The 24,088-nt window shown below is 31.5% G+C and overlaps 1 protein-coding gene and 1 non-coding gene across 5 annotated transcripts; one reads left to right on the forward strand and one right to left on the reverse strand.

The window, feature by feature from the left end:
• Positions 1-2,097: 2,097 nt before the first annotated feature.
• On the reverse strand, positions 2,098-2,179 carry Trnal-uag (transfer RNA leucine (anticodon UAG)). The gene has a single exon. It is a non-coding gene; the product is annotated as a tRNA-Leu (tRNA).
• Positions 2,180-2,417: 238 nt separating this feature from the next.
• LOC132752548 (rac GTPase-activating protein 1-like) lies at positions 2,418-23,691 on the forward strand. 4 transcript variants are annotated; one of them, XM_060742882.1, is made up of 21 exons: positions 2,418-2,518; positions 5,250-5,331; positions 6,049-6,190; positions 6,722-6,782; positions 7,265-7,404; positions 7,842-8,034; positions 8,339-8,483; positions 10,123-10,210; positions 10,880-10,979; positions 11,361-11,406; positions 11,787-11,881; positions 12,470-12,523; positions 12,916-12,980; positions 13,750-13,813; positions 14,341-14,452; positions 14,892-14,997; positions 15,593-15,843; positions 16,496-16,577; positions 16,993-17,025; positions 20,166-20,237; positions 20,935-23,691. In XM_060742882.1, the coding sequence occupies exons 1-20, from the start codon at positions 2,507-2,509 to the stop codon at positions 20,233-20,235; spliced, it is 1,941 nt and encodes a 646-aa protein (XP_060598865.1). In that variant the 5' UTR covers positions 2,418-2,506; the 3' UTR covers positions 20,236-20,237; positions 20,935-23,691. The 4 variants fall into 4 exon arrangements, with proteins under 4 accessions (XP_060598865.1, XP_060598866.1, XP_060598868.1 ...); XM_060742883.1 differs by lacking the exon at positions 20,166-20,237 and having other exon boundaries at positions 2,448-2,518; XM_060742885.1 differs by lacking the exon at positions 16,993-17,025 and having other exon boundaries at positions 2,449-2,518.
• The last annotated feature ends 397 nt before the right edge of the window (positions 23,692-24,088 follow it).

Genomic DNA, 24,088 nt, shown 5'->3' on the forward strand with positions numbered 1-24,088 from the left:
TTTATGTTTGGCTAGTACTGCTGATTTTTCAAAAGTTGATTTTTTCCCTAATTATATAATACTAGTAACTGAATTCGAAACATTTTGGGAACCCATTTATTTCATTTTACAGTAACCGACAATGACATCGGTGCATATTTATAAACTATATGTTTTGTCACTAATAATTTGTCCACTTTTGTCTATTTAACTAGTTCGCTTGTAACTCTTTTATAGAAGAAATTTTACAGTATGCCAGGACTTCTAGATTTGTGAAATCATTTTGTTTTCTTTTTATTTTATTTTTTGTACAATTGAATGACTACATGTATAAGAGAAAATAAACGTAGGTTTCTTGGACAAATTGACGTACACGAATGCATGTGACGCTTAAGCTTTCTCTTTCACTTCTTTGTTTCTTTGAAGATAAAATTGTTTTGTGCTAAGAAACTATTAGTATTTAATGGACCATGTGTCTGGTATTTTTATGGACTAAACGTTGTCTGTATGTTTTATCAGCATAATTTTTATATCGCTGTATAGCGACTATTTTTTGTTTCTGTACAAGGGATGATATAGTCGAGGAATTAATGGACCGAATTTCATGTGGCAAATTATTATATCTATATACAGTATTTTCCACAATCAAATATAAGTCTTTTTGCATAACATGTGACCTCGAGGAGATCTTTATTCTACAAATTGCGTTAAAAAGGATAAAAAAAACATTGTTTTTATTGTATAAAATTACATTAAATAGTAATTAATGTACTTGGATCTTTATCAATTAATAAAATTTTTTTTATTATAAATAACTTCGGTAAAACATGTTGTCTATTGAAATATGGGCCGAGTTTCCTTATCCAACAAACATACATTTTATATTGTTTCAACTTTGATATATACCTTTTTTTTTCAAAATAAGCATTATACATAACGCTCATGCTTTTGAATCAGTTTTATGGTTGAGGGTTCATACAGTAGGAAAAAAAAATAGAGTTGATCTAGCTAAAGATCTATCACAGCTTACTTATTTTTATTTGATTATTTTTGTATATATGTTTGTGGTGTTTTAAGTTCCCTGTATATTCACCCTTACGATGTGTTGCTTGCTTTTTGACTTCGACGTCTTGCATGTGATTTGACGGCTTCAAGTAACTACTTTACATAGTTCTGTCCATAATTTTCTTGTTTAGGACACACTCATCCTTTTATTTGGGGACCATACATGTACGCCATGGAATGGCACCGACATATCACATTTGATTCAGTCCCAATATTTTATATAGGAGTGAAATCGCAGTCTTGCACTTGGTCCGCCTGATGCAGTTAAAAGAGGAAAGCGCAGCTGCAGTGTCCAACTGTAAAATTGTTGAACACTAAGCATGCAGTAAGTCAATGAGACTTGTCTGTAATTATCAGCCGGAAACTTTTGAGACACTTAATATTGGTGAGACAAATGCCTCCTTCTTATCAGCCAGAATTGTACCAGAAGAAAAAAACTTTTTTACACAATATTGTTATTATGTGTGCAATTAATAGAGCACTTTCTTTAAGTAGTCTTTGTTTTATTGCATCGCCTCGGGACCAGCTGTCTAATTTGGGTTAACATTTTTATTATATTTCTTATTGACATGCAAGAAGGATAACTGCTACAAGGGACTACTCTATATGAAACATGGCCACTGCACTGTTGTCTTTTTTAAAGACAGTTTAGAACACCAGCCTTCTCTATGCATGTACTTTATCTTCGAAAGTAGTTGGCATTTATTTCTTTTTCAAGCTTTTAATGCTGAATTTTAACCATGGAATACACGTACGGTGCTTTCCAGACACTGTTAATATGGAATATGATTAAAAATGAATTCTACAGCCCCTTGTTTAGACTTAATGTTATATCTTTTTGTTTTGCAAAATACACACAAGATGAATAAGTTCTATGGGAATCAGCAACATCCTCTCCCATATATCACTATGACAGTTATATGTGAAATATATGACCTTGTACATGTCTTGTTTGTATTTTGGTACTGTAAGATCGTTCGATTATTACGATGTGACTGAATACTTTTCTTTGTGTGTTAATATAATTTTGAAAGTTAAAAATAAAAAATATTATGGCAGCGGTGGGATTCGAACCCACGCCTCCGAAGAGACTGGTGCCTAAAACCAGCGCCTTAGACCGCTCGGCCACGCTACCTTATAGCATAACTGGTCGCAAAGTAAATTGATATACTATAATACAAATTCCTGTATATTTTAAACATAAATAAAGCTGATGAACTTGAATTAGTATTTTTTCAACTTAATATGGTTTCATTGCCCTTCGTTTACAACATATTTTCCTATTTTTTTTATTTATTTTTTTTTACATAACGAACGACAACTCTCGTTTTTTTTTTATCGCAAACCGGAAGTATGCGTCAAGTGATCTGATTGGCTGACTGATATTTGTGTTCAAATCAACAACCGGGAACAAGGAGCTACTATTTAAATGAATTTCTTATCTAAAGTACAATAAATTGCAATGAAACGCAAAGTAAGTTGACATTAGAATGTTTTTAGCATAAATCTGTATGTTCAAGTGAATTCAAAATTTTGTTATATGTGAATAAAACAAATTATGCGGTCGTTAGAATAATTTTTTTTTGTCAAAAATACCCCACCTGTTTCCTTTATAAAAAGTTTTATGTTTCAGGAGTGAGACAAACAATGTACATAATATTTTCGGTATCATATGTTTTGTTTAGTTTTTAATTGATACGGCGAATTTTTGATTTAGAGTTAATTTATTTTGATTTTATAGGCTATCACGTACGGCAAGAAGTGAAGATCTTCAGGCAAATCGGCACAGTTCACTGACAGTGACACTGGGTCCACTTTAATAAAAACAAAACAACACAATAAACTTATTAACTTTTTCTGATAACTTGCTTGTTATCAGGGTAAGCTGTTTAAAATGAAAAAATAAAGAGATATCTGGTATATTGTCTTATAATTGTCAAATTTGTGCAGAGTTGGAATTGTGCCAAGCTGACTTGGGTGGCCAAGTACGTTTTAGGGCCTAGCTGACCCTGATTCAAACTTTTGGTTAGCAGGTTTGGGCCCCAGTTCTGGCTTCCAAATTTTTATAAGACACCTTTTTTCATTCTTTTTTTCCATCTGATGCGGCATTAAGTAGTCCTAATTATAAAACCTATACGTAACCTTTCATATTTATCATTCATTAATCTGATATTTTTCATTTTTCATTTTCCATGTTACGTTAGGTCTTAACAGATCTTTGCAAAATCGTGTAGCAAAAAAATTGACATTAGCACGGAGTTGTATGTAGATCTGTGACATTAGACATCGATTTAGATCTAATGAATTTAAACAATTAAAACAGCGTGTATTCACATTAATTTTGACCTATTTATGAACAAAACTGAAAAATAAATACCTTTTAACAAAATAATTAAACTGTCACATCCGAAAAGTCATGATTATATCCTCTCATTTAATTAAATTCCTTGTACAGCCAGTATACAAATGGCCGCCATACAGTGCGCGAAATCTGATTGGCTAATTCAAATGCAAGCGTTTAAATGAGTCCAGAAGTTTCTAACGGAATATTTTTTCAACGAAATAATTTGCTCATGCACCGTCAGTGTGTTCGAATATATTTTTCCGTTAAAAAAATTGGAATTGTAAAACGCTTTACTTAACCAGTATGGCCGATGAGCGAAATAAACTGATATGTATATTTTATTTTTAATTAATAATAAGTACATTGTTTGAAAGTTTTTGTTAATGATATACCATGCATTTGAAAGAACAGAAGATAAGCTTTTGAATAAAACTTGAAAGGCAAGTGAACAGACATTTTTTTAAATTTTCAAAATGCTACGCGTTGTTGAGCAATAACTATTAGACGTCACGCTTGACCAACATAAAACTATAACAAGCCTGTAACGTCTTATCTATTGGACTACGGCATTAAGGTGTTGGGTAAGACCCGTTACGAAAAGGTGGCATGATATAGCTCAGTTGGTTAGACTATTGACTGTCTCTCCTGAGGTCCCGGGTTCAATCCTGGTTAACACCCTTGGGATTTTTAGCTATTCAACTGTGAAACATCAATTACGCCAACTACAGTATGATGTAATTTGAGGGACCCGATTAGAGTCATGTACTACTGTAGTCAAAATATATTGACGTGCCAAAGCTTGATTCTGAGATATTTTTGTTCTGGGGCAGAATCTCGCTTTAACGAGATATTGCCCAGGCACGAAAATAGCACAATATCTCGTTGCGGAGTACAATTTGTTGGACTAAGTCATGAACTATATCTTTAGAACATCTAGCTTTGTTGACATGATTTCAATATATGTATAATTCAAGATAATGATTTATTTCTTTTATTATTTAGTACTTAAATAAAATCATATTGAATACAAAAGTCGGTAAATCACCCTTTTTAATATCTTTTAAAAAGTAATTTATAAAAATGTTTGAGGCACATTAGTTCAGACTTCTGTTTTCTTAACAATCTGGAAATTAATCTGTAAAAGGTCAATTTCGCAATCACATGGTCAAACATTTCGGCAATATGGCTGCCTAGACAAGTGCTGTTTTTTTTACCTGTCAGAAACACTTACTTAGTTTATGTTTGTAATAAGTTTTTTATATGTCCATCCTTGGTTTATCAACAGATTATCAAGGTATGCTTCACTTTATGGCATGTTTATTAAATGAATGTATACATAAGCTTGTTATATTCCTGACACTATTATTCGTGGACTTTCTCTATGGGTCTGTCTTCAGCCTTCATGTCATGTCATATATAAAAGGGTACGCTGAAGACCTTAACAGTGATTTTTTTTGCAGTTTTTAAAACAACCTGTGGCTTTCTGAAGGGGAAAATTTAGCACGATATTTAATCAGAAAAGGTGAAATCAAATTTCAACAGTTGAGAATTTTAATTCAATGTAACATGCATGGTACACAGCAGAGGCTATCTATAGGGATAGCTTTCTGTCTACTAGCTGATATAAGTCAGCTGCTGTCAAGTCATGGTTCTGATGAATAATGTGCAAAGGGCATTTTAGGGGAAAATATTAGCATTTTTAGGGGAAAATATATCTATTTTGGGCTAGGGGAAACAGCCTTTTATATTTGGCTGTAAAATACAATGAAAAAATCACTGCTTAAGCTAGTATAGGCCGGTGCTAGTGATCTTAAGCTTTGTCTAGGCCATTTATGATAACATAAGTATAATTCATTTACAGATGGATTCCAAGTTGAGTCTAATGGCAGCTTTTGATGAATTGATGAGGAATGCTAAGGTTTTATCAGCAGGAATAGAACCAGGTATTGTTACCAGTGTTTTTAACTTATTGATCCTAAATTCTTCGTCACTCAAATTTAAACATGACTAGAATACATTTCAACTCTCGTCATTCCTGGCATGTTTAATGTTGTTTACAATATCTGGATATATTTTTCTTTACCTTTTACTTACAATCCATACACTTATTACTTGCCTTTAACAATCACTAGAAAGGTTGGCAGTGTTCAGAGATAGATAGACCCCTGGTCATACTTCCCTAGAACTCTTAGGCGCTGGAATAATCTCCCATACCAGGTCAAATCCACTTCCAGTGTAGTAATATTTAGAATAGACTAGTGACTACAGCCCATTTCTAGTCCCCACAAGTATGTTTCTTAACCTTGCACTCTTTTTATTTAACTTTTATCTTTCTAACAAAACACTTGACTACTTTTAATATAGTTTTCCTGACAAGTGTCTCCCAGTTATAGTCAGTTTTGATTGCTCAGGAGTATCATGTAGATGTAAATAGATGTTAGAAATAAAAAATTCATTATCACTTTTGCTAAGATTAAACTTAAGCAGGTTAGCTGAATTTCTTAAATAGGATTGTTTAGCTTACATTTTTGGAACTGTAGATAATCAATTTGGGGATATGAAGATGAGAGTTAAACATAAAAATGTCTCAACTAAATAATGAACTATTCCTTTTAAAGAAATATAAGAAAGTACCTTTAACGGTGATACTTTTTTCTCAGAATTTAAAACATTTGTGGAGAACCAGCAATCATGCAGAAGACAGTGGGCAACATCAGAAGAGGAACTTCAGCATCTGAGAGGGAAGATGATCTCCCTTGAATCTGAGAACAAAACACTGGATGCTAAACTTAAACATGCAAGGTATAGAATGAGAATTTTTCATTTGTTATAAATGGCAGTGCTTTACTTTTGAAAGTAGTGTAACTGTTAATGTTCGGTATAATCTTCCAGTTTGTCCTGGCATTTGATGAACTTTTCTTCACTTATGATGAACTTTCTAACGGTTGTGATACCATTGAATATGTCTAAATATTCTGTTATCTACTGTTGAAGACATTATTTTATCATTCTCATCTTTATTGTAAAGTATAATTGTGAATGTTGGAACCTTAAATAATAGTTCATGCAAAGTAGTTTTACATATTACATGGCTGCAAAATTTGATTTTGCCAAAATTTGGTTTTCTTAACTGTTAGTTTAACATTACTTGAATTGTTATTTATACCCATCACACATCTAAATACCTGTGTGTTAAAGTAAAGTAATATACAGCTATCAGGTAAAATGAAACACAAAATTATTGAATAAAGTTTACTTATCTTAGAATAATTGTTCAAGTTTATTGAAATTAAAATTTTTAATGTTGAGAAACTTGATTTTGAATTTTTGTAGAAACTTGATAGAAAAAGAAGAACAGAAAAGGTTGAAAGTTGAACATGATAAGGAGCAGCTGGTAGGTGTATAACATTATAATATAATTTTGAACAAACTTAATTTGACTGTCACTTTTCATATCTCTTTTTATCACATAAACCGCGGCACAGGAGTGTAATAAAGCCATTTAATAAAAACAATATTACACTAGTGTAATAACACTTTGGCGTGACATCATTTGCGCTATATAGAAACATAGCGTTAAAGCGCGCTAATGTTAGCGTTACACTATAGGCGTGTCGTTGAAAAAATATTCTTTTTTACAGTTTACTGTTCTTATTTTATATTATGTGATAAATAGAATATTATATTCGTGTAGATTCAATACTAAATTTATTGAACTTGTTGAATAAAACAATATTATGCTCGCCAGAGGCTAAATAAATTTAGTATTAAACTACACTCATTCAATATCCTCTATATTTAGTTATTTGTATTTAAGTCTATTTTAATCACATTTGACAGTTGACATTGATTATAATTGTACTTTTACCCTTATAGGAGCGACAGATTGCTCTGATCCGTGAATTACTGATGGACAGCAAGCACGGAAATAAATTAGACCAACATGACAGGGAGAGACTGGCGTTCTTAAGCACAACAGCTCAACGATCCACATACGAAGACTCACCACCAAAAAGGTATATTAATTTTCAAAGCAATTGTAGCTAAATATATAAATATAAAAAAGTATGCTATCCCTTCATCAATCAGACCATTTTACTAGTGAGTGTTGTAATTTGAATAAAAATGAAGGCTGTAGTTTTCTGTTAAGGTGATAATGTCCTATAAGAATGTGCTTACATGTGTCCTGTTTTCACAAATGATTCATCTCCAACAGGAGAACAACTACTCTGGTGCCCGTTGGTGTCTGAAATAATTCACAGAAGGGCACCTGAGGTCTTCCTCCACCAGTAAAGCTGGAACGTTGCCAAATGACCTATACTGTGTCGGTATGACGTAAAACCCAAAACAAACAAATCAACAGGAGTAAAAGTATAAGATTATTCTCTGATATAACATGAACATAAATCATTAATCTGCATGTTTGCATACATGTCATTGTCTGTGTTTGTAGGTTATCAAGGATCAACGAGTCGAACCACTCTGTACTGTCGGATGAGGACATAGATTACTGGGATAAGACAGAAGAGGACCTCGAACCAGCGTGTGGCGGGCGTCGTAGACGTAGCAAGCGCAACAAGAGACCGTCAGCTCCGCCACAGGAAGACATGAATGTGACGCCGCCAAAGAGACACAAAACTATAGAGGTATGATAAAATCTTTCTAACCAAATAATTGTATTATCAGCAAGTTGTAATAAGTATTAGACACAATACAGTAATATAAGTTCATGCTATAGTTTTGGTAATACACAATTTTCCATAAATCCTTTAAAAATTGTGTGACACATAATGTATCATGACACTTACCTATTCTAAGATTGTACCTGATATAATGTGTGATGAGGATCAGAGATCTTCATCTACCAGTGCAGACTGTAAAGTTATAATTTGACAGCTTGAATTTAAATCAAACCCAAATTAGAAAATTGTCTATTTACTATTATTGTAGGAGAATGAAGTGGTGACAACAACAACAATCACAGTAACGGCAGATGGCCGGCCAATCGAGGCAACAACAGAAGTATCTGTACCAAGTGCTGGTCGTAAGCTTAACAAAAGTTTTAGCGAACCTGCATTGGACAAACATATGATGGGTAAATGTTTATTTGGATTAAAGAAATTGAAGAATTTATTTTATTTTATGCTTTTTAGCTCGACTATACGAAGTATATTGAGAGCTGTCCAACTCGACCCGGCGTCGGCGTCCGCGTCCAGATTTAAGATTAAAGTTTTGGTGCAGTAAAATATTTTTCATTATAACTTTGTCATTTCTTAAGGGTTCAACATCATACTTCAAATATATTTACGTTATCATCAACCACATCTTATGTGACAAATGTCATAACTCTAGCACCAATATTTTCAGATTTATCTCCCGTTGAACTTAGAATTTTCCTTAAAAAATACTATTTTTTTACTGATACTTCTTTATTTCTTAAGGGATCAACCTCATACTTCAAATATATGTACCTTATCATCATCCCCATCTTATGTGACAAGGTTCATAACTCTAGCACCAATATTTTCAGATTTATCTCCCCTTGAACTTAGAATTTTCCTCAAAAAATACTATTTCTTACTGTTTCTTCTTTGTTTCTTAAGGGATCGACCTCATACTTCAAATATATTTACGTTATCATCATCCCCATCTTATGTGACAAGGTTCATAACTCTAGCACCAATATTTTCAGATTTATCTCCCTTTGAACTTAGAATTTTCCATAAAAAATATTATTTTTTACTGTAACTTATTTATTTCTAAAGGGATCAACATCATACTTCAAATATATTTACGTAATCATCATCCACATCTTATGTGACAAGGTTCATAACTCTAGCACCAATATTGCAAGAATTATCTCCCCATAAACTTAGATTTATTTACTAGAAAAATGTTATTTTTTATTTTAACTTTTTTATTTTTAAAGGTATCTACCTCAAACTTCAAATACTTATACCTTATCATTAATTACATTTTATGTGACAATGTTCATAACTCTTGAAGCAATATTTACAGATTTATCTCTCTTTGAACTTAGGATTTTCTTTAAGAAATATAATAACTTATTTACTTTTTAAGGTATCTACTTCAAACTTCAAAAATATATTTCTTATCATTACACAAATGTTGTGTGGCAAGATCCATAACTCTAGCATGACTATTTCTAGAATTATTCCCCTTGATCTTGGAATTTATGTTAACAAATGTTATTTTTTTACTATAACTTAATACGTAATTATACATAATTGATTTTTCTTTCATAGTTTTGTCCTCCTTACTGCGTCCAGTATTTTATTAGTCGAGCTTCGCTGTCTCCTGTGACAGCTCTTGTCTAAGCATCCTAAGAGGCACACAAAATTCAGAGGGCATCTGGCCTTCTTCTACCTGTCTGACTATCAGACACATTTCTTATGCCGAAAAGGTTTTGTTATGTGTACAATTGTTTATAATTTTGGTTTTGCAAATGACCCAGTGTTGTGTGGTTTGTAATTTTTGCTTTCTTCAACTAAAGTAATGTGTATTTGAATATGACTGTACATGTCATTTTGTAAAACTTGTTTTCAAGTTCATCTACACTTAACTGAATAACATATTTGATATCCAGCGTTTAATTGGAAAAAGTTTTTATTAAGTATTGTAGCTTTTTTAGTAAGTAAAAACAATTTTCATTCATGCCTTATTGTTTATCTTTCTATCATAAAAGTTAACTAGAAAATATGATCATGTTGTAGAAAGTGAAACAGAATCAGATGCTGATCCATGGACGCCAAGAAATATGAACACAAACGCCAGCAAGAGCACCCTGAGAGGAACACCTACGTAAGTTTTATTTGTTGACACGTGATTGTGTACTTAGAAAAAAGTAAATGCTTGGGGCAAATGTTTGACCTCATGTGATCTATGATGTTAACCTACTTATGAACACTTTCATAAGTTTTAGTTGCTGATATAGGATTAAGGTTTTAGGGTAGTAGTTGTTTTTCACATAATTGGCCTTTGATAGTCTTCAAGTCAATCATTTATAAATTCTGTTGACTAGAGTAATTAAGATCCATCATGTGTAGTTGTTGCAATATTTGACATCAATGAGAAAAGCTTATATTCATTTATTTCACCATAAAAGACATAAAAGATTTAAATGGGGGGGGGGGGGGTGGAATGTCTACTTTACAGTGTACAAATATATTTGTAATAATTGTGTAAGAAAATGACAAGATACCTTTTATGTTTCAGGATATACATTTCTTGAAGTTTCAAGCATTGTAAATATCGCAACAGATTTACTTGATCGTGTTATTGCTTAATCTTGGAATATTAACAACAAGTATAATGTTGCTATGCCTGTAGTATATAGGCATGCTGGCATTAGTTAGAAAGTCAGTTTGTCCTTGGCTTTTAGAGAGTTAATACTGTCTGAAGTAAGCCAACATTAGATCTGAATAAGTACAGTTTTGTTAATACAGTTTGTCATGCTTTATTTGTCATCAGGACACCGATGTTGAGGAAAGCACATTCTGCTAGCAAAGGTTTGAACAGAATTCACTTCTTTATCTCGGAGACAGTGATTAGACCGAGGACTTGTGTACCGGTATGATTTTATTCAAATTATGCCCTATGGGCAAACATATTGTTTAATTTTGTTCGGTCTTCTTCCTAAACATATTTTATGCAATATTCCAGTTTTTTTTTTCTTTTTCAATTTTAACTTCTTTTTTTTTTTTCAGAAAATTAAAATATTGGCCCCATTCACTTTTTGTTTTGTTTTATCTTTCCTGTCCATTATTTGATTCTCACATAAGTGGTATGTGAATTTGTTTTTAGTCATTTGAATGGTATAAAAGTATCATCTTCAAAGTACCTGAGTCCTTGTCTTTAAAAGAGCTTTACACTTATAAAATAGTCCTTAAATTTACTTGATAAGTCTAAGTATGTAAATTTGTTATTTACATGTCTGTGTTTACCTTTACAGTGTGGAAAGAGAATTGGCTTTGGAAGATTGGCTATGAAATGTAAAGGTAAGTTTGTATTATTATTTAAAAAAAAGGACTGGCAATTCTTTCAGGAGTAATTGAGTTCAATGTTTTTCTAGGCCAATGCACAAAAACTTTTATAAACAGTTGATATTTTACAGTTAATCTTAATCTTTGAAAATTATGATTTTAGGTGATACATGTTTGGTTCATTGATAAGTGCGCATCTGCATCAAACCAATTCTTTTATTATCTAATGATCATGACCAGATTTCCAATATATAAATCATTAATGCTACAGACATATTTTAGTGATTTTAAACATGTGGCTAATGTGCGACAGAAAATTCTAATTGATTTTAAAATTATATTTCTTTAAAATTGATGTCTGTGTGTGAAAATGACCAATGTTTTGTGTATTACAGATTGCAGATCAATTTGTCACCCTGATTGTAAAGATAACCTGCCGTTGCCTTGCATATCAGCACCACCCACTCCAGGAACCGGTAAAGTACAAGGGGTGAGATCTTTATTTATATAACTCTCAAAACACAGGAAGTGTTAAAAACCTCCTGACTTAAGAGCCATACTAGCCAGGCCAGACTCCAGTATGTATATGTTGATTTTACGTATTGTATTGTTGGCTGCAGCATATGGTTATAAAATTTCTGTAATTAAAACATGATCTGTACAAAACTATTGTAAATTTGAAGAAGAAAAAACAACAAAACAAAAAAACAGCAACATAAATGATAAAACTGTAGGATTTATATATTTGGACTTGGAACTTATAAATATAGAAATAAAATTTCAGTCAAATATAGCTTACACTTCAGATAATATTCTCACAGTAAAAACTTACATGTAAATTAGCTCAGCCAGACATGTTTAAGTGCAATATATATTTGTAATCAACATCTCATCACTTCATCTATGTAATGGACATTGCCTTATTTGAAATTGAAACTGTCCATATTTAAATTATGTAGAGATTTTGAGATCACATAGTTGAGTTTGTTATTGCTTTCTTTACCTGGCAAAGTTACACTTTTGTTTTGACTGCGAAAGTATAAAGATTAGAATTATCAAATAATATGTATATTTTCAGGGGATATTGTCTGATTATTGCCGAGATGAATGCCCAATGATTCCAGGCATAGTGGTAAGTCCTCTCATCTTTTGTGATAATCATCCATATTTCTCTTAACTTCATTTATAGTAATGGACAGGTGTGGCACCTCATGGAGGTCCAGTAAAAGCTGTAAAGTCACAATGTTTATTAATAGAACATAAACACGGTAACAGTATTGATTGACTTGACTGAGAAATAAGAATTTAATTTCTATCTGCATTATTATATCTGACTAAATTCTTCGCATCTAACATCTTTTTCATTTATTTTGCTTTGGTAAGGTGTAACTTTTATATGGAGATGAAATTTTCAGTTAGTGACTGCAGTTTTTTTGTGCTTCCTTAACTTACATTTAAAATGAAATTAATATTATTTCTAGATTTATGTTTTTTTCTAATGACCATTTTGTCATTGATTTACAGATTCATTGTGTGAATGAGATAGAGGCTCGGGGACTTAATGAAGTAGGAATCTACAGGGTACCAGGGTATATATACAATACTAATAAACATGTTACTCTAAATAGTAACAATCAAAAAGTATCCAATTAATTATTGCAATTTGAGCAGTGTTGTGATTTAAGATATATCCACTTTCATATATAAAAAGACTATATTGTCATGTACTGCATGTTAAAAAGATCGGGTGATTTCAGGAATACTGATTATGCAAGTTATTTTGTGATGTAATGTTCAAAATTTTACCACATATGCATAGATTTCTTAATGTACTGTAAAAGAATATTCTATTTAAATGCCTTCATTAAGGTGAGCAAATATAAGTTTACACTTCTCCGTCGACTGACAAAACAGTGTAACTTGCCGATGGTCACATTTATAGTTTTAAATGATTTGCTTTATGTAGAAAACAGGACATGTGTAGCTTAACAAAATGCATGTTTTAAGTAGCAAAGAATTTCATGATTCATCCAATGGGTTGATGTATTGATACTTCTTAGCCTAGATATGTATTTTTATGGTCTATTTGGTCCAACTTGTTACTTATCTAGAGTTGAAGTTATTTAAATTTATATTAATTTTCAGATCAGCCTAATTACTCAAAGAACTCGTTATAGAACAATGGAAAATGATAGTTCCATTTATAGTTATATAATTTTGAAAGAGTGAAGGGGGAAAACTTACTTTTATGTAATAGAACATGGCAAGGGGGATGATTTTATGATTGCATATATACAGTATTTATTAGAAGTTTATGCGAAAAAAAGGAAATTTTCATCTGATTTTTTTCGTTTGCAGATCTGACAGACAAGTTAAGGAACTGAAAGAAAAGTTTTTCAAGGGCAAAGGCATGCCAAACTTGGTAAGTAAGATATTTTTGTTTTTAACTTTCTTTATTGGATACATACAAGTAAGAGAAAATGAATATATAGATATATAGAATAATTGTGGCCCTTGTAATTCTTCAACTCATTAGTTAGATAGAAGCGAAACTGGTAGAAAATAAATAACCTAAACCAAATCTGGTGTTGTAGTGTTGGACTTCACCATTTTCATCTTACTTTGAACTCATTATGTTAGATAGACATAAACCTTCTTTATAAGATGGTAGATTGTCCCTCTATAATCAAAAAAAAAAAAAAAAAAAAGAACAATATAAAAAAACATTTTTATTCTTCCTAGATGATGATAAATGGTGTAGAAGTAAATATAGGGAATAAAAGTGTAATGTTAGTCTATAATCTAAAGTATAACTGTGACTTGATAAAAAAAACTCACATAAATTGAAAGATTGATGTAAATCGCCCAATGTTTGATATTTATATAGCATGTTTCACAAGTTATTCACGGAGGTTTACACTCTTTAAAATATCAAATTGTTACTTTCAGTCAAATATTGATGACATTCATGTAATATGCGGCTGTTTGAAGGACTTTCTTCGAGGCCTGAAGGAGCCATTGGTAACATTCAGATTGTGGAGAGATTTTGTCCATGCAGCTGGTTTGTTCTCTAGTTTTTGTTGTTAAATTATTATCCTTGGGCCATTTTCAAGTAATTCACCAGTTTTTCAGTTGTGGAAATTCTGGTTATTAGATTTGTCAAATGGCTGGTGATTTGGCCTTTGGGTGTGGTTCAAACAGGTGGTTTCCGGTCGATAACAAGTCAAGATTTGAAACGAGATATTATAATAACACTTGGTATATTGCAAGCTTATTTGAATTATTATTATTTTGATCTTGTAGAATTATCTTACATAGAAAGTGGAAAAAATTATTTTGGGTGTTGGATTTATTTGCAATAAGCCTTTGAACGTTACAACAAGTAAAAAATATTGTGCTAATAAGTTGAGAAAGGATTTTTGTTCTACTTCGCGTTATGTGTTTAAACTAAATTAAAGGTTATACATGTTATTGTTAACATCTTTATTATATATGTATAGAAAATCGGGACAAAGCAATGGCAGAGTCAGACATGTACCAGGCGCTGAGCGAGCTGCCACGAGCCAATAGAGATACAATAGCCTTCCTTATGCTTCATTTACTCAGGTATGCAGTGATTTACCTTCTATTCTAACATGCTTCAAAATATTCCCCCTATCAAACAAAAAGGGCAGTCAAGAGCATTATTACATGTTTATTATTAAGTGCACAGCATAAAAAACAAATGCTCACATGCCACATGACATCATGTATGACATCAATAAATCAAATGATGTTAAGAATGTTACTTCTGCACTCAATGTAGCATGTTAGAATGGAAGTAGATATTAATTTTTCTTGATAGTATAATAATGCACGGTTTATCGTTGAAATGCTTTGTAATTAATCACTCAAGCCTGTCAGTCCTGGGCATTTACCATGCATTATTCTACAACAACGCACTCAAAATTGACATCTATTTCCTAAATAAATAATAATTTGTTTTATAACACTAGGCATTACCTGTAGTTGATATGTGCACAAAATAGAACAACAAAATGGTCCAACTGCAGACAAAAATTAAAATAAAGTTTATATCAAGGATCCCTTGTCTAGCAGGACTGTATTACTATTTCATAGAAACAAAATTGTTATATGAATAATATATATATATCATAATGGGAAAAGTGATTAAGAAATGTTGTTCTTTTACTGTGTTTAGGGTGTCACAGACCACAGAATGTAAGATGCCGGCAAACAACTTGGCCCGTGTGTTTGGACCCACCCTCGTAGGCCACTCTTCCCCAGAACCCGAGCCCATGCAGCTGATAAACGAGACTAAATACCAGGCCATGGTAATGGACCGTCTGTTTGAGATACCTGAGGATTACTGGATCAACTTTATCAGTGACGAGGCTGAAAACATGTACCCAGATGTGAACACCCCACAGACACCAGAGGTCACAAGAGGGTGTAAGTATAAATCTGTTAAATGAGACAACAAAATGCCTCTCTGACACTGTTACAATTGACTTAGATATTTATTTGTTCATAAATATTGGAGTAGAAAAGTCTAGTGTGTATAAACTATAATTAAACTTAACATAATAACTTTATCAAGCAAACATCTGCTGACCAAGACCAGACAACCTTAATAGGCATTTTATTTTGTACAAAACATGACAAAATTGCAGACATGATTACATTGCTTACTTACATTTATAATCAACTTGTGTCTTTTTTAATGTTTATGTAAATAATAATCATAAATATATTCCATTTACTTTACTATTGATTGAAATATTCGTGTTGCATAGGTCATGTGTATTGTATTATCATCAAGCATAAGCCCAAAAGTAAGCCCAGGTCCTTACATGCAGCAACATGAGATAAAGCATCAATATTCCATGGTTATCTTAATATCTTTATCTTAACACTTCAATTAGCATAGCCTATATGCTTGTAGCTTAGAAATGTGGGGACTATAATATTTTTAATGGTGTACAAGTCTGTATTATTTTCAGGGCACTACTTTTATTATAAAAAAATATTCTTGTTTTACTTAATATTTCTTTTTTCTGTATTAAACATAAAGATATTGTATTAATATTTTTGTATGTTTCAGTGTTAGAGAGTAGATTAGGACCAGTGCATACACCTGGTTCTGGTTATGAAAGGAGTCGAACATGGGCGGCCAGGACACCAAGGTAAGTCATCATGTTTATATAGTGATAAATTGGCCGTTGCTTTTTCATATTGAACAATAAATAAGTATATGTATTTTGATAAAGAAATAGCCATCTGTTCATTTGGAATGGGTGTTGTTTGTACGTAAACAGACATTAACTGTTGAAGCAAAGTCCCAAGTACCAATTTTATATTTTAGGCATGAGTTTAAAAATGGGTTGAAACTACCTTCCAAATAAGCTTGTAGGATAAAAATGAAAACAATTTCATGCTGAAATAAATTTATGCTTTTGAATAAGTTAAGTATGATGGAATTTCCTCACTTGCCTTTATCATGGCTTTATTTGGACGTGATAGTCTTATTTTTTTTTGATATTGATATTGACTTTAGCATTACTTTCAAACTTGTATATGAATTGTTTAATTATATTAAAGTCTGCAGGTGAAAGCAACAACAAAAAATAACAAGTAAGCCTTTAGTGGTATCTTTACAGATACATTTAAATAGGTTGCTTATTTCTGTCTTTTTATTTATACCAGTCTTGTTCAATTAAGCCCTAAATTGAAATAAGAATGACTTGCTTTTGGTAACAGTTGATTTGATTTGTGGACAAAAACTTGTCTTAAATATTTACAGATATGAAAAGGCAACTGTCAGATTAATAGTTTTTGAAGGCTTTTTATAGTTTGGCCAACCTTCACCTTGCTAAACTTTTTCTTTTCAAATGCTATTGCTCTACATACATGCAGCGACTTCTATGCTGTGAGGCATAAGGTTAAGGATGTCAACTTCCAATCACTGGCCGCCCTACTAGTTCTACAGTATTTTCAACTTATGTCATGGACCGATGCATTTTTATGCTCTCCTAAGAATGAGCACATATGGAGCATATAGTCTCCTCCGTGTTTCATGTAAGGAAGTTACATGTACCCAGCTAGCTTATGATTGGTTGTTGGTTCTTCTTGTGTGCAAATTTGTGATTAATATACAAAAGGGAGCTTCTAATAAAGCTTGAAACTTGTCATATGACATTAACACACTGTTGGCTGAACTAAAAGCTTTTGTCAATATCAAAATTCTGAATAAGCTAGCAATATTGTGTGGTCAGACTGTATAGATGTGCCTTTTAGTGGCCTGATTCTGTATTGGTATCACGGACAAGTTGTTATTGCTGCTGGTCATTGGAGGATTAACTTTTCCAGCTTACGCATTTATTTCTATGGGACAGCAGATATGCATTTGTGTAGCCGTCTTTACTTAGTTGAACTACAATTCCATAGGATGTGTAGGCTTGCGTAGGCAGTAAACTTAGGCTAGGTGCTGTTTCTGAGCACTGGTTGAATGAGAGATAAACGTCATGCTAATTGGTAATGGTGGCAGCTGTATTGCTGGCAAATGTAGTTTAAACAGTTGGAATAAAATGTCTAGCCTGATTCATTATTCACTTGATCTGCAAAGGCTTTGTGTCATGTTGAAAAAGCAGTAAATATTTTTACAGCAGCAAGTCATATAAGCAGTAGATATATAACTATAGCTCTTGTGCTTGACTTCGTAGAAGCAAATGCAAGGCTTGCGTTCTTCCCATATGCTCAAATTTTAAGTTGAGAAATGAAGTTACAGTGATCATTTTGTTGAATTCCTACAGTGTACATGATATTTAGCACAAATATTAAAGATAACATTCAAATATGCACAGTAGACCATCTAGTAATAGAATTATAACATATAGAATGCCCTTCAATTACAGCTAGTACGTATATTCTTTTACAATTTAGTAATTATTTAGTAATTATGTCAAGAAAACTTGCTTTCAATAACCACCTTGCTCTTAAATGAACTTTCATTGGCAGGTTTAAGTGTATTGTATTCTTGCTTTCAATAAGTATCAAATGCAGTTTCATGATATTGAGACCTTGATTTTTGCATGTGCCTGTGCATATTTTTTTACATTTTTCTGTCTTATTTTGATGTAGGATACTATGTTAGAATTAACCTTAATCAATTTCTTGTAAATATATCTTGTCTGGTAGAAAAAAGGACTGATTACACTTGGGATATCTTATTCACTAGTTGAAGAGCTTCTTGAGATAATTTGACCATTACATGTACACTCACCATAATTTTATACTGAAATAAAATGTATGTTGAAAAGATGTATTGATGTGTTGAGAAACAGAATCTGTACTGATACAGAATCAAAAAATATTTGCTTAGTAATTTCTGATTTGTTATGTGCGTTTTTAATCACAAACTATAACAAGAGTGTTTAAATGTATGCTCTGGGAAGCATTTTGTAGGTGTTCATGTGTGTGCTGCTATATAATTCACACAGAATATTTATCTTGCTTTGAATATATAGAAGTATATATCTCTGCATTGTAACCCATATTAATCAGTCCTGTGTGTCTTACTTTGTATGCCAAGCTGTTTTGTCTCTTTGCTGTGTATGCATAATTAGGGTTATATAAGATGTATGTTGATAATATTATTGATAGTCAACTTGCAAAAATGTACCATTAAAAGACCATCTATGACCTCAATTTTGATGTTAGTAAAACCTCATGATTAATCATTATGATATACTGTACTAAATATATTTGTTGCCTGCATATATTATGGCCAGACTACCTTGTGCTAATGGCATATCTCAATTGCAATCAGTTATGTCAATTATGTCAAATTTTTCCAAAAGCATCAATCAACAAACGTGTGTTACAAAACTGTAACCAAAATAGCGCCAAAAACGACTATTTATAAGAAAAGGCGTAGTAATACAAATACTATGGAAACTGTCAAGCATGAAATTAACCTTTAACCTATCAAGGACCAATCAGAAAGCCTGTTATATATCCATAATTAAAAGATTTTATTTAGCAACAAAATGCTTCAATTTGTTTAAGGTTGAAACCATCTGTTAAACGGTTCAGGTACTGCAAGATTTCAAGAATTTCTTGATAAAGTTTGACATCATTCTGTGTGGCACCAGTCTGATTATTATCTATACCTGTATCCTCCATTGCTAAGGATGCTTTTACCTGTCTTAATAGCTAACAGAAAATACATCTTATTACATTTTCAATTGAATGGTAATTGAGCCGTCATTGACAAAGTGGTTTAGGTCTCTCACTTAAGACATCTTTTACCAAACCATGTCCAATGTTTGACCATGTTTAAGTCCAATTTAATTCTTATGTGAAGAATCCATCCAGCTTGCTTAGTAATGGTCTGTGGTTTAACTTGAGTGCTCCTGCATATATCTATAGAAGCACATCTTGAGGTGATGGTTGAAAGTGTTCATGTGATATTATCAGTGATTTATTTGCAGTGTTCAGTGTGCTTTAAAAGTTTTAAAAACGTAACAAAGAAATTAAAAATGGTTTGCACGACATTGATCAGGATAAAAGTCCTTTGCTAGAATCATTATACAAATGAAAGTAAAAGCATAAATTAGAAATATATATCAAAGCTAAAATAACACACTAGTAGCTTGGAATATGGTTGTTATAATCGGCACTCTGGGAATGTAGGTGTTTACTAAACATAATAACCAGTACACCCTTGTATTGGGTGTAGATCATAAATGATACTGTTTAAATTTCTATATCAGAGAGGAAAAACATAAACTCATGCCACCACTGAAAGAACTGAGACGTTCAATGAGCGAAAGCTCTGTGTAAAGGTAAATCAAACAAAGTAAATCGGATAAAATACATTAATGGGAGTAGGAGGAAACTCTTACAATATAAATGTTAAAGGAAGTGTCGATATAAACTGGGCATACATGTATAATTAATGGGTTATGGTGTCTATTAGGTGGAAGTGTGTACCTCTTGCAAAGGTTGTGGTATTTGGCCAATTTGGGGTGTTTGCACTTAATGAAATTAACTTGAAAATTCAAGAAAGAGAAATACTTTTCAGGTCTTTGCTTTTATAACTGAGTCTTTTGATAATGGAGTGCATATTGTAGGAATGATGCAACTGTCTTTCAATAGTACTCTTCTTTTTCACCCACTTAATATTTTAAGAAAATTTTTGCCAAATTGGTTTCTGGTAGTTTGTTGACCTCCTTTATGTGCAAAATTACACTTGCCCATGAAGATTTTCATTTAAAAGAGTAAAATATTTCATAGAGCTTATGTGCTTGTTGAAAAAGCGTAATACTTAAGATATGGAAAAATTGGCAATGACATAATTTTGTGGCTTTGAATTTTTTATTTTTTTTTATAAATTCTCTTAATTTTTTGAGAAAGAAAAAAAATGCAATTTTTGACCATAAAAGGAGACCAATGAAGACATCGGATATGAACACTTTTACCATTATAATACATAAAATCATTCTTTATTGTAACAAGAATTTTCTTTTGTCTTTTTTACAGGTTTGGTGACAGAACTGGTAACATTTCCAAGAAACCAAGTCATTTCTTTAACTCGCCAACTGTGGACTGATGGATGAACACTTTGTGATCAATGTGATTAATTTCTGTAGACTTTATATATTAAATCATGATGGAAAAAAAGAAACTATGAGAAACAAAAAAAATTATTTAAACACACTGTGACCTCTGACATAACATACAAAATTGCTGAATCACCAGGAGTAAGCAGTGATTTCATTGGTCACTTTAATCTGGTACAAATGATTATATTGGTTGGTTAGTGGAATTCATACAAATGATTATATTGTTCACCTGGTATCTTATACAACTGTGGAAATACTCATTAAGTAAAAAGAAAAAGGTTCAGGAGTTATCTTCAGTAAACACTATACCCTTCTGTGTTTATGTAATAACTGTGTTTGCTGGTTTTGTAACTGCTGTAAAAATAATTTTGTATATTTTTTTAACAATTTTATTTAAAAAAATAAAAATAAAAAAAAGGAAAATTATAATTTTGTTAAAGCAGCTCGCCTCCTATAATATCAATTTTTTTATCAGTCACTTTATTTTAAGGTAGACACTAAAGAAACAGGCATACATGCTGAGACAGCTGCTTTAATGACCTGTATATAGGTTAATGATGTAATATTATGATTGGCAAAATATTTAACTTTTGTAACTTTTATTTAAAGCATATCAGATGTGTATATCCTTTTAAAGAACACACCAAATTGGTTTCAGGCTGAATGCACCAATGAGCATGGCAAAGAAATTCAGATTTTTAAATTAGTTTTATTATTGATTAATTACTGGAATGGAACTTCAAATCAATTTTATGAGTTACAAGAACTTCTCTATAGTCTGGTGCACAGTTTTAGGCAAAAGATTTGCAGAAAGTTTTAATGTACTTCAGGTAGTTAATGTTATAAGTAGAATTAGCTATATTTTGTGATGTACACATTAAATTAACAATACTAGTATTTTATATTTAAAGGTACTCCTCTGAGGTTAATAAGCCTCTTACATAAAATTTGAATTTCTTACAAAGATCAACTAGAAAGTTATGCTTAAAGATAATTAATTAAGAAATATCTTTAAATCTTATTTTTTGTGCTATTCTTTAGTCAGATTTTTGGTCTTTTTTTTCACAATTAGAATAATGTAATGTGAATATAGAAGTTAACTCTATTGTTTTATAAAAAACACTATGTTACAACTCAAGTCTTCATCTTTCACAATAGAATAATTATTCTGGAAAAACTGAGTGAGCCAATGATCTGAATTTTTGTATACAAGTTATTTGATGAGACTTCCAATGACAAATGACTTTTAGACATCAAATGGAAAATTTATCTTGAAAAATTATTTCCAGTCCCTGCATGTGAAAAAAACAAACTTAGTGGAGTTCCTTCTAATTAATTAATTAAAAAGAAAATGCATTCTAATTGAATCCATACAGCTTTAATCGGTTTTGATGATTGCTATAGACAGCACCAACAATTATTTGTCAAAGAGGTCTGTTGAGGAAAGACAGCCCTTGTTCATCCTTACTATCCAAGGAAGTGAAAACCAATTTGTTGTAATCTTTATATATATTTATAATTATATAATGCATATTCATTTTGCTTAATGTATGTGACATAATTTACCATAAAGAAAACAAAAAGAAAACATAACTTCTATCTAATCATGGTAGTAATTACATATGTGATGCTAAATATTCAAATTCATTCAATAAAAGAAATAGAGAAAAAAAGATAGGTCATACATGCATAAATGAGCAACGTAACGACAAAACCAAAATATTGGGTTTGCGACCAGCATGGATCCAGACCAGCCTGGGCATCCACACAATCTGATCATGATCCATGCTGTTTGCAAACCCATTATGTTTGTTTTGTCATGACGCGGCTCAAATGTTTTTTGTTATTCTAGTCTATTTTGTATGTTGGTTGATTGGTAAGTGTTTGTAACGATTATTTCCGTGTCGTCTTGCAAATAAATAATATGGAATTGTGGTTAAAGTTTGCTCTTGGAAAATTGTTTTTTTTAAATAATTTCAAGCTAGGAATAAGTAACAGGTTTTTTTTTATTCTTCTTAGCAAATCATGATGTTCATTGACTTCAAATTTTGTACTAACAATTCTGCACAGTTTAAGTTAATTTTGGTATTTTTTTTTTATATTTTTTTTGAAGAATAAGATAATTCATTTTGGTAAACAAAAAACCCCAAAGAAGAAGGATTATAAATAAAATGATAATAATTATAAGTTTCTCTTACAATGTTCAGAATTTAATCAAGCATATGTAGATTATACATGTATTTCTTTCTGTTCTGACTATGTAACGCACAACCATGTGTTATTTACAGAAATTAGGATTTTTTATTAAAAACAAAAACAAAAAAACTTTTCTTTACAAAAGATAAGTTGTATGAAGATTGGTCTTTTTGCAGGATACTCAAGATTGAAAAAATGAAATTGATAAAGTTTTAACACAGATAGGTTCTTTTTCTTGTTAAAAAATTTACTTAACAGTTCAATTTGTTAATTATTGAAGTAGGGAAGATCTTTTAAAGTGACATAATGTGTTGATAGAATTTATAACTGGAAATTATGATATTTTTTTTAAATTTTTAATGGTTTTATGGTATTATTTTATGATACACTGAAATAGTTACTTCCCCTGTTTTCACCTGTTTTATTCTTACTTTCGTTCTTACTCTTTATTGACATAATAAAAGATATTTTTACATGATGAACAATTTTGGTTTTTATTTTCCTGTCAATTCTGTTTTGTTTTTCTTATCATTATTCATGAAAAATATCCAGTGGCAAAAAAAGAACAAACAAAAAAAAAAAAAAAACTTTTTAAAGTCATTGCAATACTTTTCATCTTTAGGTACTGGCATTTGCACCTTTCCCCACCTTCAGAAAGTGGGTAGTGTTTTGGGATTGTATATCTGTCCTTCTGTCTGAAAGTAACATCCTTTAATGCTTGTCTGATCTGATATACAAATTGTGAAGGAATTAACCCTTGATTTATGGAACTTGATACCGCCATTAACCATGGCGAGAACATGAGGACCCCCTATGACTTTTTATGTCAAAGGTCAGTTACAGTGTTAAATAATAGTAGTAAGCCTAATTTTAGC

This window comes from Ruditapes philippinarum, unplaced genomic scaffold (genome assembly GCF_026571515.1).
Source record: "Ruditapes philippinarum isolate M1 unplaced genomic scaffold, ASM2657151v2 ctg8470_1_1_1_1, whole genome shotgun sequence".
Classification (NCBI taxonomy): domain Eukaryota; kingdom Metazoa; phylum Mollusca; class Bivalvia; order Venerida; family Veneridae; genus Ruditapes; species Ruditapes philippinarum.

Coding starts and splice junctions, on each gene's coding strand:
- LOC132752548 (XM_060742882.1), top strand. Junction 12,524..12,915: donor CAATGATTCCAGGCATAGTG/GTAAGTCCTCTC, acceptor ATTGATTTACAG/ATTCATTGTGTGAATGAGAT. Junction 17,026..20,165: donor GCAACAACAAAAAATAACAA/GTAAGCCTTTAG, acceptor TTTCTATATCAG/AGAGGAAAAACATAAACTCA.